Raw genomic sequence first — 15,942 nt, 5'->3', positions numbered from 1 at the left:
GGAGGGGGCGGGGAGAGGGCGCCTGGCGAGCCCCAGGAACAGTGGGGACAGTGGGCTGAAGCACCATGAAGGGAGAAGGCGATGAGGTAGGGAAGCACTGAGGGACACGAGGACCCTGGCAGCTTCGGGAGACTAGGAGGGCCTCGGCTCCATCTCGCGCAGGCCCCGCTCCTCGTCTCTTCCGCCGCCTGGACTTGGCCCCGCCCCCGTCGGAAGCCCCACCCCCGCTGGAACCCCGCCCCCGCCCGGAGCCCCGCCCAACGGCCGGGCCTATTTTGTCTCTCAGCGGCCACCGTCGCCCCGCCGCGGCCCGCCGAGTGCGCGGCCTACGCCGCTCCCGCGTCCGCTCTCCGCCCCGCGTGCCGTGCGTGCCGTGCGTGAGCGTGCGCGGGCGCGTCGGCCGGCGAGGGAGCAGCAAACGGCCGGCGGCGGGCGCCGCGCGGGGGGCGGGCGGCGCGGAGTAGGCGGCGGCGGCCATGGCCGAGGCGTCGCCGCAGCCCGGACGGTACTTCTGCCACTGCTGCTCCGTGGAGATCGTCCCGCGCCTGCCGGTGAGGCCCGGGCCAGGGCGACGGGCGACAGGGTCTGTGCCACAGGCCTGAGGCAAGGCCGAGGCCGGGGCCGGGGTGGGGGTCGCTTGCGCGAGCTGGCCAAGATAGGGAAACTGAGGCTCGGGGCAGCGCCGGCCCAGGCTGGATCCGCGGGGAACCCGGGCGGTGCGGGCGCGAACCCCGTCCTGCACATGCGGGAAACTGAGGCCTGGGCGGGAGGCGGGGCCTGGCCGGAGCGGCGCAGCGGGATCGCGGCTGGGTGACCCCACATCCGCGGCGTTCCCGACCCGAGAGGCCGCGAGGATCCCAGGTGGGACCTCCGAGTCCGGTGAGCCTGGTTTTGCAAACGGAGAAACTGAGGCCTGGCGAGCAGAGAGAGGGTATTGCTCGGTGGCGCGGCGCAGGGCAGGGGCCAGGCCTGGCGGGGCCTGGAGGAGGGGATGGCGGGGCTCGGACCCCGAGAATAACGCCAGGGGACCCCCGCCGAGCGCGTGGTCTGGGGCGCCGGCGCCTCGCTGCAGGTTCGCCTTGTGGAGCCCTGGCCGCCGCCTTGGAGGCAGGCCCAGGCCCGGGAGGCTCCAGGCACCGTCCCGGGGTCCGGGCGCGGCCCGCCGGCGGGGCTTTGTGACCGGAGCCTGCGTTCTTCCCCTCCCGGGGCTTGGCCGGGCAGCCCACTCCTCCTCGAGGTGTTTACAGCCACCCCTCGCCCGGGAGGACCCTGGGCCTGGGCGTTCCGAGTGCTACTTCCTGCTCGTTCAGGGCAAGGTTCCCCACGCGGCCCTGATGTCACCTTGGGGGAGGTGGGAGCTGTGCTGGTCGGACGTGCTATTTCCAGGCCCCTTTTCCAGGGTTTCGGAGTCAGTCGGTGTGGAATGGGCGTAGCAGTCTGTATTTTTAATATTATTTTTAGGAACATGGTCTCCCTGTGTTGCCCAGGCTGGTCTTGAACCCCTGGGCTCAAGCGATCCTCCTGCCTCAGCTTCCCAAAGCGCTGGGATTACAGGTGTGAGCCACCGTGGCCGGCGGTGGTCTGCATTTTTAACCCGTGTTCCCCTTCCCCAGGCTGACGTGGGAAGTGGTGATTTAGTCGAGCCACGCCTGCTTGATAGATGGGGAAACTGAGGCCTGTGGTGGCTCAGCAGGAAAGGGGCAGAGCCGGCTCAGTCCGGAGCCGCTTGACGAGCTTGAGGGGAGCAGCTGCAGGAGGTGGAGGGGTCTGGACTCCCCACCCCGTGCCCAGGGGAAGAGACTGCAGGCATTGAGGATTTACTGTGCTGTGTGCGTTGCCGCCTGGCTGTTGCTACGCTTTGACCCCTAAGGGGAGCCCAAGCCCCCAACAAGCAGTGCAGAGACCCAGGAAGGGGCTGGAGGGAGTCGGGAGAAGCCGCCTGGCTGGGGTCACAGAGGAGGAACGAGTGCTAGAGTGGGGCATGGCAGGACAGCGGTGCCAGGCCCAGAAGTGGAGAGAGAGGTGTGGTTTCCTCTCTACTGAAGCCACCGGGTTTCCCCTCCCCCGCAGGAGGAACAAATAAAGTGAAATCTCGGATGTGGGGTGAAGGCTCTGGGGCTGAGACTGAGCCTTGCCTTGCTCCTCTGTCTCCCAGGGGTCTCGCTCCTGCTGCTTCCCGCTTCCTGTCCCCACTGGCCGTGACAGGAGGGGCTGGTTGCCTGACAGCCTGCCTGCCTGGGTGAGTTGCAGGGCAGCCCCTCGCAGCCGCTGTGAGCCGTGGGACAGGCCCTGGGAGGCCCCCGGGAAGGCCGAAGTGGTGGCTGTGGCGGGGGGGCCGACGCTGCCCTGACCTGGCTGCACACTTAGCTGCTCCTGGAGCCTGCACAGGACTGGTGGCCTTGGACAGGGAGGACCCTGACCTCCTCTGACTGTCACTGGGCCTGGCGAGGCTTTCCTGTGGTCACAGGATCTCAGTGGTGACAGGTAGTTGTGGTCTTTGCCCTCACAGACTTTACAGGCTGGCCAGGGAGCCAGCATGGAACAGTGATTGACAAATATTTAATCATGGACGTTGGTAAATTCCTTAAGAGCAAATAACTACAGGGAGGGCTGCCGCAGGACTGCCTGTCTCCACCCCACAGGTGATCCAGAGGGCACCTGCTTGTGCCTTTGGAGCAGGACGCAACAAGGCGCCCGTAGACAGCGTTGTAGTGTCAGAACTTCTTTGTGCGTGGCGAGACCCTGTCTCTACTGAAACAATTAGTGGGGTGTGTTGCTGCGCACCTGGAGTCCCAGCTCCGGGCGGGGGCTGCGGTGGGAGGAGCGCTTGAGCCTGGCAGGTGGAGGCTGCGGTGAGCCGTGATGGTGCCACTGCACTCCAGCCTGGGTGACGAGCAAGACGCTGTCTCAAAAACGAGTTTTCTGTGCTGGGAAATGGGCACACCTGGTTCTGGGGCGGGAAGGAGGGAAGGCTGCTCCGAATCTGGTAATGGGGAAAGTCCCCAGCCACAGCCAGCGCCCTCGAAACAGCGTCTCTGCCGATGGGGAGCTTGCGCGGCAGCTGAGTCTGAGGCGGCGGTGCTGCTGCTGAGACACCTGGGCTGGCTGGCAGGACACTCCTGCCTGCCTCTGACGCAGAGGAGACTGGCTGCCCGGCTGCCGTGGGCTGTGTGCCTGCCCACAAGGGCTTCCCCCAGGCAGCTGGGCTGTTCCAGGCCTCCGTTGCCTTCCTGGGCTCTGGGATCAGGCTGAGGCCCCACGCGGCTGGGCCGCTCTCCGCTGGGCAGCCTGGGCCTCAGTCTCCTCACCTGCGACGTGGGTTTGGTGGTACGACTCGCTCCCCATGGCATCCGGTGGGCACGTGTGTGCAGAGTGGCCGGCACCTGGCTGCTCTCCTGGTGACTTGTGAGGGTGCCCTGAGCGGGGAGCCACACTCGCAGTCGGAGGCTCAGGCGACGGCACAGGGGCGACAGTTGCCCCCACGAAAGGCGGTGACGAGGCCGGGCACAGTGGCTCACGCCTGTGGTCCTGGTGCTTCGGGAGGCTGAGGTAGACGGATCACCTGAGGTCAGGAGTTGAGATCAGCCTTGGCCAATATGGTGAAACCCCGTCCCTACTAAAAATACAAAAAACTGGCCGGGCGCGTTGGCTCACGCCTGTATTCCCAGCACTTTGGGAGGCCGAGACGGGTGGATCACAAGGTCAGGAGATCGAGACCATCCTGTCTAACACGGTGAAACCCCGTCTCTACTAAAAATACAAAAAATTGGCCAGGCATGGTGGCGGGCACCTGTAGTCCCAGCTACTCGGGAGGCTGAGGCGGGAGAATGGTGTGAACCCTGGAGGTGGAGCTTGCAGTGAGCCGAGATTGCACCACTGCACTCCAGCCTGGGCGACAGAGCGAGACTGCGTCTCAAAAAAATAAAAATACAAATACAAAAAATTGGCTGGGTGTGGTGGCGGGCACCTGTAATCCTAGCTACTCAGGAGGCTGAGACAGGAGAATTGCTTGAACCTGGAAGGCGGAGAATGTAGTGAGCTGAGATCGTGCCACTGCTCTCCAGCTTGGGCGACAGAGCAAGACTCCTTCGGGGAGAAAAAAAAAAGAAAAAAAGAGGCAGTGACGAGAGCGTCTGGGTGTCTAAGGAAAGGAAGCGTCAGCCGGAGTGGGGCGTGTGGTGGCAGGAACCAGACAGGCCAGCTGGAGCTCAGGCCGCAGGCGGCTGCTCAGACCCAGACTCGACCCTGCCGAGGAGGTGCTGAGTGTGGTGCTGTGACAGTAGGGTGTGGGCGAGAACATCCGGTGGGCAGGGACCTGCTGAGGGCACTGAGCCCCCGGGAGCCGGGCGGGCGCAGGGAGGTGGCCCTGGGTGCCGTCCCTGTCCCTGAGCTCCCTGTCTCTGGGTGGTTCCTAGGGTGGTCTCAGCTCTGCCTGCTGAGCCCCCCACCCCTGAGGGCCTCTGCAGTGTCCCCGAGTGGTGAGAAGACAGTGGGGGTGCTGGACCCTGCTGCCCAGGGTGGGGAAGAGGCGGCGTGGGCTGGGAGCCACTGGGAAAGTGAGGGCTGCTGTGGCCAGTGTCACCAATGGTGCCGGTCAGGAAGTCTCCCCAGCTGCCCCCCAGCCCACCCTGTCTTCCTCGTCCCTGCAGCGGCCTGGCCCTCCCAGGCCTCCTGAGCAGCCTGGACGCGAGTCTTCCCGGGCTGTGCGGCGTCTGTCTCTGGCCTCCCGAGCAGCCGGGACCTGAGTCTTCCGGGGCTGTGTGGCGTTTGTCTCTGGCCGCTGCTTGCTCTGTGTCTGCGGTTGTGCCAGATGCTGTGACAGTAACAGCCCTGCCTCGCGAGCGTCCGGCCGGCACCCTGAAACGACTCCGCACAGCTGGGTTCTCTGGAACTGGCTCCCTGCAGCACCCTGTGAGCATGGAGCCTGGCGTTGTGATCGGGCACCAGCAATACCCAGGGAACCTGTGGGTGTCGGCTGACCTCTCTGTCCGGCCGGCTGGTGCAGGGGTCTGCCTCAGGCAGCTGCTGGTGCTGAATTTCCTCCCACTCAGAACTCTGCCACCACGAGGACCTTCCCGAGCCTCAGGAGAGCTGCGGCACCCCTGGCACCGGCACGGACGGGCACGTGTGGGGTTCCGGTCCCCAGTGGCGGTGCCTGAAGCCACCTGGGAAGGAGAAGGCAGAGTTCGGGGTCTGGGCCGAGGCACCCGCTGGGGTGTGAGGTGGGGCCCCAGCAGGTCTAGGCAGCGGCTTCGCTCACGCCTCGTCCGCCCAGCTTGTCCCGGGAGTGCGTGGTGCATGGGGCCCAGGGACAGACAGTGTGAATGTGGGATGTGGTGGCAGCTGCTGAGGGCGGGAAGAAAGGGGTGCAGGCGCCACACGTGTCTGTGCCTCTGGGGCTGTGGGGCCCACACACTGTGGGTGAGCCGGGAAGGTTTGGGCATCCTTTAGGAAAACAGTAGCCCGCACGGGGCTCCCACTGAGGCCGAGGGCCGCGCCGTCTTCCTCCCTGGGTCTCTTGATGCGCACAGCTCCTTGAGGGCCCTGCCGCCCATGGGGGCCGAGTCACTGTCTCCAGGCAGTCAGTCCTCTGGGGCCTGCAGGTCCCCAGCCCACTCCCCTCCACACGCCTGGCCCTGGGCCCTCAGGACATGGGCCCTATGCAGGCCCTGTGGATGAAGGGCCCCGGCTGCCCTGCCAGGTCCCACCCAGGGATGAGGCCATCGCACCCCTCGGGGTGCACAGGTGGGGCCCGGCACCGGCAGGCTCCCGCCGCCCTTGCTGCCTGGCCAGCTGTTGCTATGGTGATGACGGGGGTGGGGGGGAGTGATCTTACCTCCTGCACCTGTCCTCCGAGGGAGAGGCGAGCAGATTCACCATCCTCTGCTAGGACCGGAGGCTCCAGTGGGGCCTCTGTGGGGGCCCCCAGTGCGTGCTGCCCCCGGAGAAGGTGGGGCAGCTCCTCCACCAGGCCCCCTTGCCCAGGCGTTTCTACCTGTGGCTGCTCCGATTTAATATGAGATCAAGCGACCTCTCGGCTGTGCCCTTGGAGGAGGAGGGTGGCTGGAGACCCCCAGGTCCAGCCCCTCCCACCACCTGAGAGTAGAGGCTCGGCCTCTACCCTGGATATCTGGGATCCACCTGTGACTTGCCTTCGTGACCAGAGCCTCGGTTGCGGCCTTTGGTGGCCCTGGAGGGGCTGGCCAGGGGCCTGAGGGACAGCCCAGAGCCCTGACAACACCAGGAGCTGGGTCACAGCCCTTGGCGGCCGGATTTCAGATACGAGTGAGTCCTCCATGACAGGGCGGAGGCTTGGAGCAGAGAGGTGACCTTTGAACCACCTGGGGTGGGCATGCCGGCAGCAGGGCCGACACGCACAGGCCCCGACTCCCGAGTGGGTGCTGCAGGGAGAGGGTTCTGGGCGGTGCTGTGGCACCAGGTCCCACAGCCGCTACGGGCAGGACAACGGGGGCCAGGAGGAGGCCAGGGCTGGGGCAGACGAGTGTGTGTGTGGCCGGGTTGGGCTGTCGTGAGCCCGCAGTGTGGGTGGCGGGAACTTTCCGTGCGTTGTGCCCTGGACTGAGATGGGAACCCAGGAACCCGATAGAGAGCCAGGTGATGCAGAGGGGCTGAGCTCGGCACATTGGGACCGGAGTGGCTGAGCGCTGTGCCAGCCCCCGAGCAGCTGGGATTACCGGCGCCACCACCGTGCCTGGCTAATTTCTGTATTTTCAGTAGAGACGGGGTTTCACCATGTTGGCCCGGCTGGTCTCAAACTCCTAACCTCAAGTGATCTGCCCACTTTGGCCTCCCAAAGTGCTAGGATTACAGGTGTGAGCCACCACACCCCGCCCCCCCCCTTTTTTTTGAGATGCTGCCTCACTTTGTTGCTACAATCTTGGCTGACTGCAGCCTCCACCTCCTGGGTTCAAGAGATCCTGCCACCTCAGCCTCCCGAGCAGCTGGGACCACAGTCGCCTGGCCCATGTATTTTAATAGCTTTATCTCAGTGTTTTCACACACCACACAACCCACCCGGTGAAGCGTTTGTGGTATGTTCATAAAGTTGTGCAACCACCACCACAGTCTAATTCCAGAGCGTTCTCACGGCCTCAAAAAGAAACCCACCTCGTCCCCATCAGCCGTCACTGCCCGTCCCTCCGCCAGGCGCCGGTACTGTCTCTGCGGCTCGGCCTGTCCTGGACATTTCACAGACATGGGATCACACGCTGTGTGGCCTTCTGTGTCTGGCGTCTCTCATTGGACATCATGTCCTCAAGATGCATCCCCACCCCCGTGGCCTGGTCGGGGCCTCACTCCTTTCCGTGGTTGAGTCGTGCTCTGAGGTTCCGGCGGGCACTGGAGCTGCTCCCACCTGCCGGCGACGACGACGGACACTCACCTGCTGGTTCTGGCCCCGTGAACGAGTGTGGGCAGGTGTCTTCGTTTCTCCCGGGTGTGCCTGGAGTGAGGGGACCGTTCGCAGGTCGTGGGGTTGTTCCATCTGGGGGGCTTCTGGGCTCCCAGCAGGCCTGGATGGGGTCTCGCATCTCGTCCTCGCCGGCCCTGGGAAGTGGCGTCTCGCCGGGGCTGGCCGGCTGCGTTTCCCGGTGCGCGGTTTGGAGGCGTGTCCTGTGCCGATCCTTTGCCCGTTTTCGGCTGGGTTATCTGTTTCTCTTTCCCTTTTTTTTTAGAGGCGGGGTCTGGCTCTGTCACTCAGGCTAGTGCCGTGGTGGGACCACAGCTCACTGCAGTCTCGACCTCCTGGACTCAAGCCATCCTGCCTCCTGCCTCCCCCTCCTGCCTGCCTCCCCCTCCCTAGTAGCTGCAGCTACAGACCTGCCCCAGCACACCCAGCTAATTTGGTTTTGTAGAGATGGGGTTTGGCCACATTGGCCAGGCTGGTCTCAAGCTCCTGGCCTCAAGTGATCCGCCCACCTTGGCCTCCCAAAGTGCTGGAATCACAGGCATGAACTGCACCTGGCCTGGGCTGTCTTTTCTTTTTCTTTTTTTTTTTCTTTCTTTTTTTTTTTTTTTCTGAGATGAAGTCTCGCTCTGTCGCCCAGGCTGGAGTGCAATGGCGCAATCTTGGCTCACTGCAGCCTCTGCCTCCCGGGTTGAAGCAATTCTCCTGTTTCAGCCTCCTGAGTAGCTGGGATTACAGGTACCCGCCACCACACCTGGCTAATTTTTGTATTTTTAGTAGAGGCGGGGTTTCTCCATGTTGGCCACGCTGGTCTTGAACTCCTGGCCTCAGGTGATCCACCCAAATCACCCAGAAGTCCCCCAGATGGGCTCCCCCTCAACCTACGACCTGGCCCCCTCACTCCAGGTGATCCACTCGGCCTCCCAAAGTGCCAGGATTACAGGTGGGAGACACCATCCCGGCCAGCAATTTTTTTTTTTTTTTTTTTGAGACAGAGTCTCAGCTCTGTCTCACTCCAGGCTGGTGTGCAGTGGCCGCGATCTCGGCTCACTGCAAGCTCTGCCTCTCAGGTTCACGCCATTCTCCTGCCTCAGCCTCCCCAGTAGCTGGGACTACAGGCACCCGCCACCACGCCCGGCCTATTTTTGTATTTTTAGTAGAGACAGGGTTTTACCATGTTGGCCAGGCTGGTCTCCAACTCCTGACTTCAGGTGATCCACCCGCCTCGGCCTCCCGTAGTGCCGGGATTACAGGCCTGAGCCACCGCGCCCTGGTGATGGCGGAGTGTGCCGAGCATTCGTGGGGCCTGGGCTGAAAAGCGTGTGTTGCTTGCCGGCCTCACCAGGAGCCGGCAGCACTTTTTTTATATTTGTAGATGGTGCGTCTTTACTCTGCCCTCACGGTGGGTTCGCGTGCATCTGGCATCCTTCGCTCGCCCTGGCCTTAGTCCCTCCCCACCCAGCATGTGCTTCAGTGGCAGGAGCAGCTGAGGCGGGCACCGTGTGGTGTGGGCAGGGACCCAGCTGTCGGCCCTCCCCTCGAGCACTGCCCGCCAGACCCCCGTTTCTCCCCAGAGTCAGCGGGTGAGGCTGGGATCTTGCTTGCTGGAGAGGGGACCACAGCTGACTAGGTCCTAGCCCCCGCCCCGCTGGGACTGAACAGCCCCTGTGGAACCTGCGTCCCCAGAGCCTGGGGTCTGCGTTGGCTCCCCTCACAGCAGTACCCCATGGACCGTGGGAGCCTCGTCTCCCTGTTTTTGTCGGTGTTACCTGGCGGTGATCTCGGGACCCCCGTGTGAGCCCTTTCCGTGATGACACGTGCCGTGTGAGGCCGTTTTCATGTCGCTGCGGTGGAGTACTTTCCGTGATGACACGTGCCGTGTGAGAGGCCGTTTTCACGTCGCTGCGGCGGAGTACTTTCCGTGATGACACGTGCCGTGTGAGGCCGTTTTCACGTCGCTGCGGCGGAGTACTTGAGCCCGCGGGATCGTTTAGAGAGAGGTTGATTTGGCTTCCGGTTTCCAGTTCTGCAGACTGTGCGAGAAGCTTGCATCGGCATCTGCCCAGCTCCTCGTGAGGCCAGGAGGCACCACACGCTTTTCAGCCCAGGCCCCACGAATGCTCGGCCCGCTCCACCATCACCAGGGGCCCAGCCATCCATGAGGGGTCTGCCCCATGAGCCAGTGCCTCCAGCAGGCCCTTCCAGCCCTGGGGATTCCTTTGCAGTGTGAGGTCCACAGGGGATGGCATCCACCCTCGGCATGGCTGTGGCTTGAGGCTGGTGCTGGGGAACTGTGAATGTGGGTTTGGGGCTCACGCGGCTGTCCCCTGGCAGGGTCCTCATTTCTCCTCTGGGACATCACCATGTTGGCCTCGCATTGTCCTTGGCTCTAGGAGGACCTGGGAATGAGGTCTTGCAGGGGTGTGGCCAGTGTGGACGTGGCCTCCCCCCAGCCAGGAGAACGAGCTGTGTGCAGGGCTGCCAGAGCATTCTGGAAAAGGGATATCGGGGCACCCCTCCGAGTGGTGCCACCTGTGTGAGTAGGTGCCCAGGCGCTGGTGATGCCCGTCATGGTGGGGCATCAGATCGCCAGGAACCACCAAAGGGTCAGCAGGTGGCCGGCAGAGGCCAGGTCCCCTCGGCTGCCCTCCAGGACCACAGGTTGGGAGCCACCCTGGCCAGCCAGAGACCACTGGGTCCGGAGCCCCTCTGTCCTCACCCCTGAGGGGTTTTTGCAGGTCATGCCAGGCGTCGCCGTGACCCGGCCTCCTGTTTTCTCCTACAGGATTATATCTGTCCAAGATGCGAGTCTGGTTTCATCGAGGAGCTTCCGGAAGAGACCAGGTAATGCAGCCCCCCGTTCAAGAGGCTGGGAGAGCCTTCCGGGCCTCAGCTGCCGTAGGGGTGGGGGCTGTGCTGGCGTCCAACCCCCCGAGTGTGTGGCTGGCAGGCCCTGGCGTCCGTGGCTCTGGGAGCCCTTTCCTCTGTGCGGGCAGCAGCGTGCCATTCCCTTCTGTGAGGGCCGGGCCGGAGGGGAGTGCTGGCGACCTGTGCAGCCGCTGACCTCCCTCAGCCTTGGCGACTGATCTGGTGACCCAGGCCCTCCGGGGAAGGGGCCACGGGGGCCCCACCCACATCCTCACGCTCAGGAGGTTGTTGGTGTCTGCACTGGTTTCCAGAGAAACCTGTGGTTTACTGGCGAGGGAAGAAGCGGCAGGTTATGGTGCCAAATGCGGGGGCGGTGGCAGGTGGGAAGCAGTGCTGAGGACAGTGCCACTCTCCCAACACAGGCTTTTGAGGGGAGGGAGCGCCTGGCGCATGGGGACACGGGGCAGCCAGTGCTGCTGACACTCACTGTCTTCCCAGGAGCACAGAAAATGGTTCTGCCCCCTCCACAGCCCCCACGGACCAGAGCCGGCCACCACTGGAGGTGAGTCGCCCACCCCTCGTGCTTCCTGATCCTGTCGGCCTTGCTCGGGGCCCCGAGCACCAGCCTGTCCCCACCTTGCCTCCCTGGGCTCTCCCTGCCCGCACGGCAGAGGACATCCATCCCTCCAGGGGCCCGGGCTGGGTTTGGGGTGGCCCACGCTGCTCAGTTGGGGCTGACGAAAGTGAGACTTCGTCAAGGCGGCTCACACCAGCCAGGCAGGCTCTGCCCAATTCCCGCCTCCCTCCCACCCAGCACCCAGCAGGGCCCGTCTTGCTTTCTCTTTTGTCTTTGTGCCCTAGTGCCCCCGGCAGACTGCACCGGCCTGAGCCCCGAGGTCACGCCCCCTCCTCTCCCCTGCACCGGCCTGAGCCCCTAGGTCACGCCCCCTCCTCTCCCCTGCAACGGCCTGAGCCCCGAGGTCACGCCCCCTCCTCTCCCCTGCACCGGCCTGAGCCCCGAGGTCACGCCCCCTCCTCTCCCCTGCACCGGCCTGAGCCCCGAGGTCACGCCCCCTCCTCTCCTCAGCACGTGGATCAGCACCTGTTCACGCTGCCGCAGGGCTATGGACAGTTTGCTTTCGGCATCTTCGATGACAGCTTCGAGATCCCTACGTTCCCTCCTGGGGCTCAGGCTGATGAAGGCAGGGACCCTGAGAGCCGGCGGGAGAGAGACCATCCGTCCCGGCACCGGTACGGCGCCCGGCAGCCCCGCGCCCGCCTCACCACGCGGCGGGCCACCGGCCGGCACGAAGGCGTCCCCACGCTGGAAGGGTGAGGGGGCCCCGGGGGTGGCCGCGAGGGCCCCACGCCGTGAGGTCGGAAGTTCTGGTGCTTAGAATTCAGCAGCACGTGTTCCACGGAAGTGTGGCGTCATCCGAAGGCTCTCTGGAGAGGCCGCCCGGCCAGGTGCTCCAGCCCCGTGACCCCCACACTCTCTGAGAGCCTCGGTCTGTGACCCACTGGGAGTGGGGGCCCCACACAGCCCTTCAGAGACAGAAGTGTGCTGGTCCAGGGCGTATGCATTGACCACAGAGTGGGGCGCAGCGCGCCTGCCAGGCCCACGTACTTTGGGGACTGCTGTTCACATGCGTATCATCAAACACCGTCCTGCCCTTGGGCCTGGACCAGAGCCTGGGCGAGCCTTCACTGGGCCCCACTGCTGGTGGAGCAGAGCCTGGGCCTCCCCTCTCCTGGCGATTGATCCTTCTATGGTTGTGTGTCTCACCTGCTGGAAATATCATCGTTAAAAGTGGCTGATTTTCGCCGCACGGTGGCTCAGCGCTGTAGTCCCAGTGCGCTGGGAGGCCGAGGAGGGAGGATCCTTGAGGACAGGAGTTTAAGATCAGCCTGAGCAACATAGGGAGGTCCCGTCTCTAATTTTAAAAAACTAGGCCGGGCGCGGTGGCTCAAGCCTGTAATCCCAGCACTTTGGGAGGCCGAGACGGGCGGATCACAAGGTCAGGAGATCGAGACCATCCTGGGTAACATGGTGAAACCCCATCTCTACTAAAAATACAAAAAACTAGCCGGGCGAGGTGGCGGCGCCTGTAGTTCCAGCTACTCGGGAGGCTGAGGCAGGGGAATGGCGTGAACCCGGGAGGCGGAGCTTGCAGTGAGCTGAGATCCGGCCACTGCACTCCAGCCTGGGCGACAGAGCGAGACTCCGTCTCAAAAGAAAAAAAAAAAAACTAGTCAAGGCCGGGCGTGGTGTCTCACACCTGTAAGCCCAGCACTTTGGGAGGCTGAGCAGGCAGATCACTGAGGTCAGGAGTTTGAGACCAGTCTGATCAATATGATGAAACTCCATCTCTACTAAGAATACAAAAATTAGCCGGGTGCAGTGGCGCATGCCTGTAATCTCAGCTACTCAGGAGGCTGAGACAGGAGAATCACTTGAACGCGGGAGGCAGAGGTTGTAATGAGCCAAAATTGCGCCACTGCCCTCCAGCCTGGGCAACAAGAGCAAAACTCCATCTTAAAAAAAAAAAAAAAATAGCTGAGAGTGGTGGAGCTCTCCTGTGGACCCAGCTGCTTGGGAGGCTGAGGCGGGAGGATCACCTAAGCCCAGCAGGTCGGGGCTGCAGTAAGCCAAGATCGAGCCTCTGCTCTCTTGCCTGAGCATCAGAATGAGACCCTGGTTCATAGTAAAGTAAACAAATAGAAGCTAATTTAGAAGTTAATGCTGGTCCTGCCCTTGGTGCTTACCACGGACCTGGGCAGGCCTGGCGCCTCCCTGTGCGTGGGGCGGCCTCACCCCATGACTGGCCCCCTCTGTTCCAGGATCATCCAGCAGCTTGTCAATGGCATCATCACGCCTGCCACCATCCCCAGCCTGGGTCCCTGGTGAGTAGGTGGGGGTGTCTGTCCCCATCCCCAGCCTGGGTCCCTGGTGAGTGGGGTGGGCAGACGCACCTGCCCCAGCTGCCCATCAGCCACTCGAACCCCACCTTCCACCTCCAGGGGAGTCCTGCACTCAAACCCTATGGACTACGCCTGGGGGGCCAACGGCCTGGACGCCATCATCACACAGGTACAGCGTGGCCACGGCCCCAAGTGCCTGCTGGGGGTGGGCTGGGCTGCCCGTCCCTGGGAGCTGCCCCACTGCCCAGACCCAGGAAGCCCACAAAGGTCAAGGGGGATGCGGGCGCAGCCTCCGCGCTCTGGCGGGCACGGGGCAGCTCCGGCCTTCCTCCTGCCATTTCTGAGTCTTGGCACCCTTGGGGGTTCTCCTGTGTTCACGCGGAACGTTGTAGCGGAACCGCGCAGAGGGTTCACCCGCAGCCACAGTCCCGTGCTCGGGAGGCCACGCGGTCCCTCTCCCGAGAGGTCGCGCCCCGACCTGCTTCCAGGCACCGCCCATCTCAGCCTTGCTGGGAGCCCTTGGAGTATTTTGTCACTGGCAGGACCTGACCCTCACAGCAGCCCACGAGCCGGAGCGCGGCCCACCCCATTCTGCCGTCAGGGGACCCAGGAGCGGGGGGCCACGTGGGCTCCGCAGTGACCTCCGACCCGGGGCGGGCTCCAAGGGGCCAGGGCCCAGGACAAATGCGGCCTCGGTGCTTTTGCAGGTCCTGCAGCCTCGCGTTTCAGAGCCCCGGGCCGGGCCCCCGAGGAGCTCCCGGCACTCTCGCCTCTTGTCTTTCAGCTCCTCAATCAGTTTGAAAACACGGGCCCCCCACCGGCAGATAAAGAAAAAATCCAGGCCCTCCCCACCGTCCCCGTCACCGAGGAGCACGTAGGTATGAGAGCTCAGCCTCCCAAGTAGCCAGGATTACAGGCACTCGCCACCTCGCCCGGCTAATACTTGTATTTTCAGTAGAGACGGGGTTTCACCATATTGGCCAGGCAGGTCTCGAACTCCTGACCTCAGGTGATCCTCCTACCTTGATTCCCCAAAGTGCTAGGATGACAGGCTTGAGCCACTGCGCCCGGCCTCCGGCATTTTCCTGAAGGTCGGCTGGGAGGAGAGGGTTCTGTCCAGGTTCCCTCTGGCGGCCCGCGGGGGCACACACATGGCTTTTCTCCCTTCACTGGGCTCAGGGGTGGCCTCTGACTGAGGCAGTGGAGAAGCCCGCCCTTGAAGGCTCGGCAGGCCCCCTGTGCCCCCTGTGACCACAGCCACACACTCCCGCAGGCTCCGGGCTCGAGTGCCCCGTGTGCAAGGACGACTACGCGCTGGGTGAGCGTGTGCGGCAGCTGCCCTGCAACCACCTGTTCCACGACGGCTGCATCGTGCCCTGGCTGGAGCAGGTGAGTGCCCTGCCCACCCGCCCCCCGACCGCGGCCCTCCTGCCTCTAACCTGCCCCTTCTCCCGTCCCCGCCTCTGTCCCCACAAAGCACGACAGCTGCCCCGTCTGCCGAAAAAGCCTCACGGGACAGAACACGGCCACGAACCCCCCGGGCCTCACTGGGGTGAGCTTCTCCTCCTCGTCGTCCTCCTCCTCCTCCAGCTCGCCCAGCAACGAGAACGCCACAGGCAACTCGTGAGCCCGCGTCGGCCGCCGGGAAAGCACGGGCCCTTTCCCACCCGTCCGCATCCGGCGCCACGCGGCACCCACGGACTGGTGCCCCGGCGGGCCGCACTCGGCTGGTCAGCGCTGCAGGTCCCGCCTGTTCCAGGGCAGGATCCGGGCCCGGCCCACGGCCCCCCTGGCTCGGGAAGGCGTGGGCCACATGGTTCCCGCGGGGGTGTCCCCAGCCTCCCCATCCTCTGTCTAACCTCACCCTCTAAACGTTCAGCGGTGGAAAGATTTTTATAATTTTAAATTATTACTGCTTTGAAATAAATGGACGTTTTAGCTCACACGGCGGCCATGCATGATTTGTGGCAAAAGACGGGGCGCAGCTGCCCCACAGTGCTGCAGGTGCCGCCAGGACAGGCCGCGTGGGCCCCCGGCCTCCCCTCGGCCGCCTCCACGACCCGGAGTTCGGGGGCTCGGGACCATGAGGATGACCAGCAAAATTCAAGAACAAAATTGCTCCAACAGACTTTTTTAAAGGAAAAAATATGTGTATCTTGAAAGCTATTTAAAATACACTACTTACAAAGAGAAGCCGGCGTGTGGCTTTCCTTCTGCGCCCATGTGTCGGGAAAGGGCCAAGCTGGGAGGCTGGCTGGGCTCCGCACAGCGCGGTCCTGTCTCCAGGGGCCTGTGCCTCCTGCAGGGCCTGGCGCCCAGGACCTACTAGCAAGCCTGCTCTCCCGAGGTTAAGCCCAGGAGGGCTGCTGGCGAGGTAGGGTGGCGGTGACACCGGGTCGTGAAATATAAAAGCAGAAACACCAGTGTTAAAGCACCAGGGCCCAGCACCTCCACCTCACCCTCGGTCGCACCTCAGGCTTCCACCGCAGCCACGCGGGTTCCTGGCCCCTCTGAGGAGCCAGACCCCACTGCTCAAGGTGGCTGGATGCCTGGCCTGGGGTGCAGCCAGCTGGGGCAAGGCCTGGGGACGTGTGGGCTGGGGGCCAGGACGGTGGGTTTGTCTCAGTTGCTGACGATCCACAACCCTGAGACCGAAGACTCAGACGATGGAGACGGATAACGGAGAGGAGGCCAGCAGGACCACCCGTGTCCTTCCACTGCGGACG

At 63.8% G+C, this 15,942-nt stretch overlaps 1 protein-coding gene across 4 annotated transcripts; it reads left to right on the top strand.

Moving 5' to 3' along the window:
• Positions 1–393: 393 nt before the first annotated feature.
• On the top strand, positions 394–15,409 carry LOC105486537 (ring finger protein 126). Of its 4 annotated transcripts, none has more exons than XM_071087641.1 (9): positions 394–551; positions 10,212–10,270; positions 10,793–10,856; positions 11,382–11,545; positions 13,136–13,198; positions 13,316–13,385; positions 14,001–14,094; positions 14,490–14,605; positions 14,807–15,409. In XM_071087641.1, the coding sequence occupies exons 1-9, from the start codon at positions 477–479 to the stop codon at positions 15,113–15,115; spliced, it is 1,014 nt and encodes a 337-aa protein (XP_070943742.1). In that variant the 5' UTR covers positions 394–476; the 3' UTR covers positions 15,116–15,409. The 4 variants fall into 4 exon arrangements, with proteins under 4 accessions (XP_070943742.1, XP_070943741.1, XP_011747752.1 ...); XM_071087640.1 differs by having other exon boundaries at positions 11,382–11,626; XM_011749450.2 differs by having other exon boundaries at positions 14,694–14,989.
• The last annotated feature ends 533 nt before the right edge of the window (positions 15,410–15,942 follow it).

Source organism: Macaca nemestrina, chromosome 20, assembly GCF_043159975.1.
Source record: "Macaca nemestrina isolate mMacNem1 chromosome 20, mMacNem.hap1, whole genome shotgun sequence".
Lineage (NCBI taxonomy): Eukaryota > Metazoa > Chordata > Mammalia > Primates > Cercopithecidae > Macaca > Macaca nemestrina.
The sequence above is the reverse complement of the archived record's forward strand: the minus strand, read 5'-3'. Positions and strand labels throughout refer to the sequence as shown.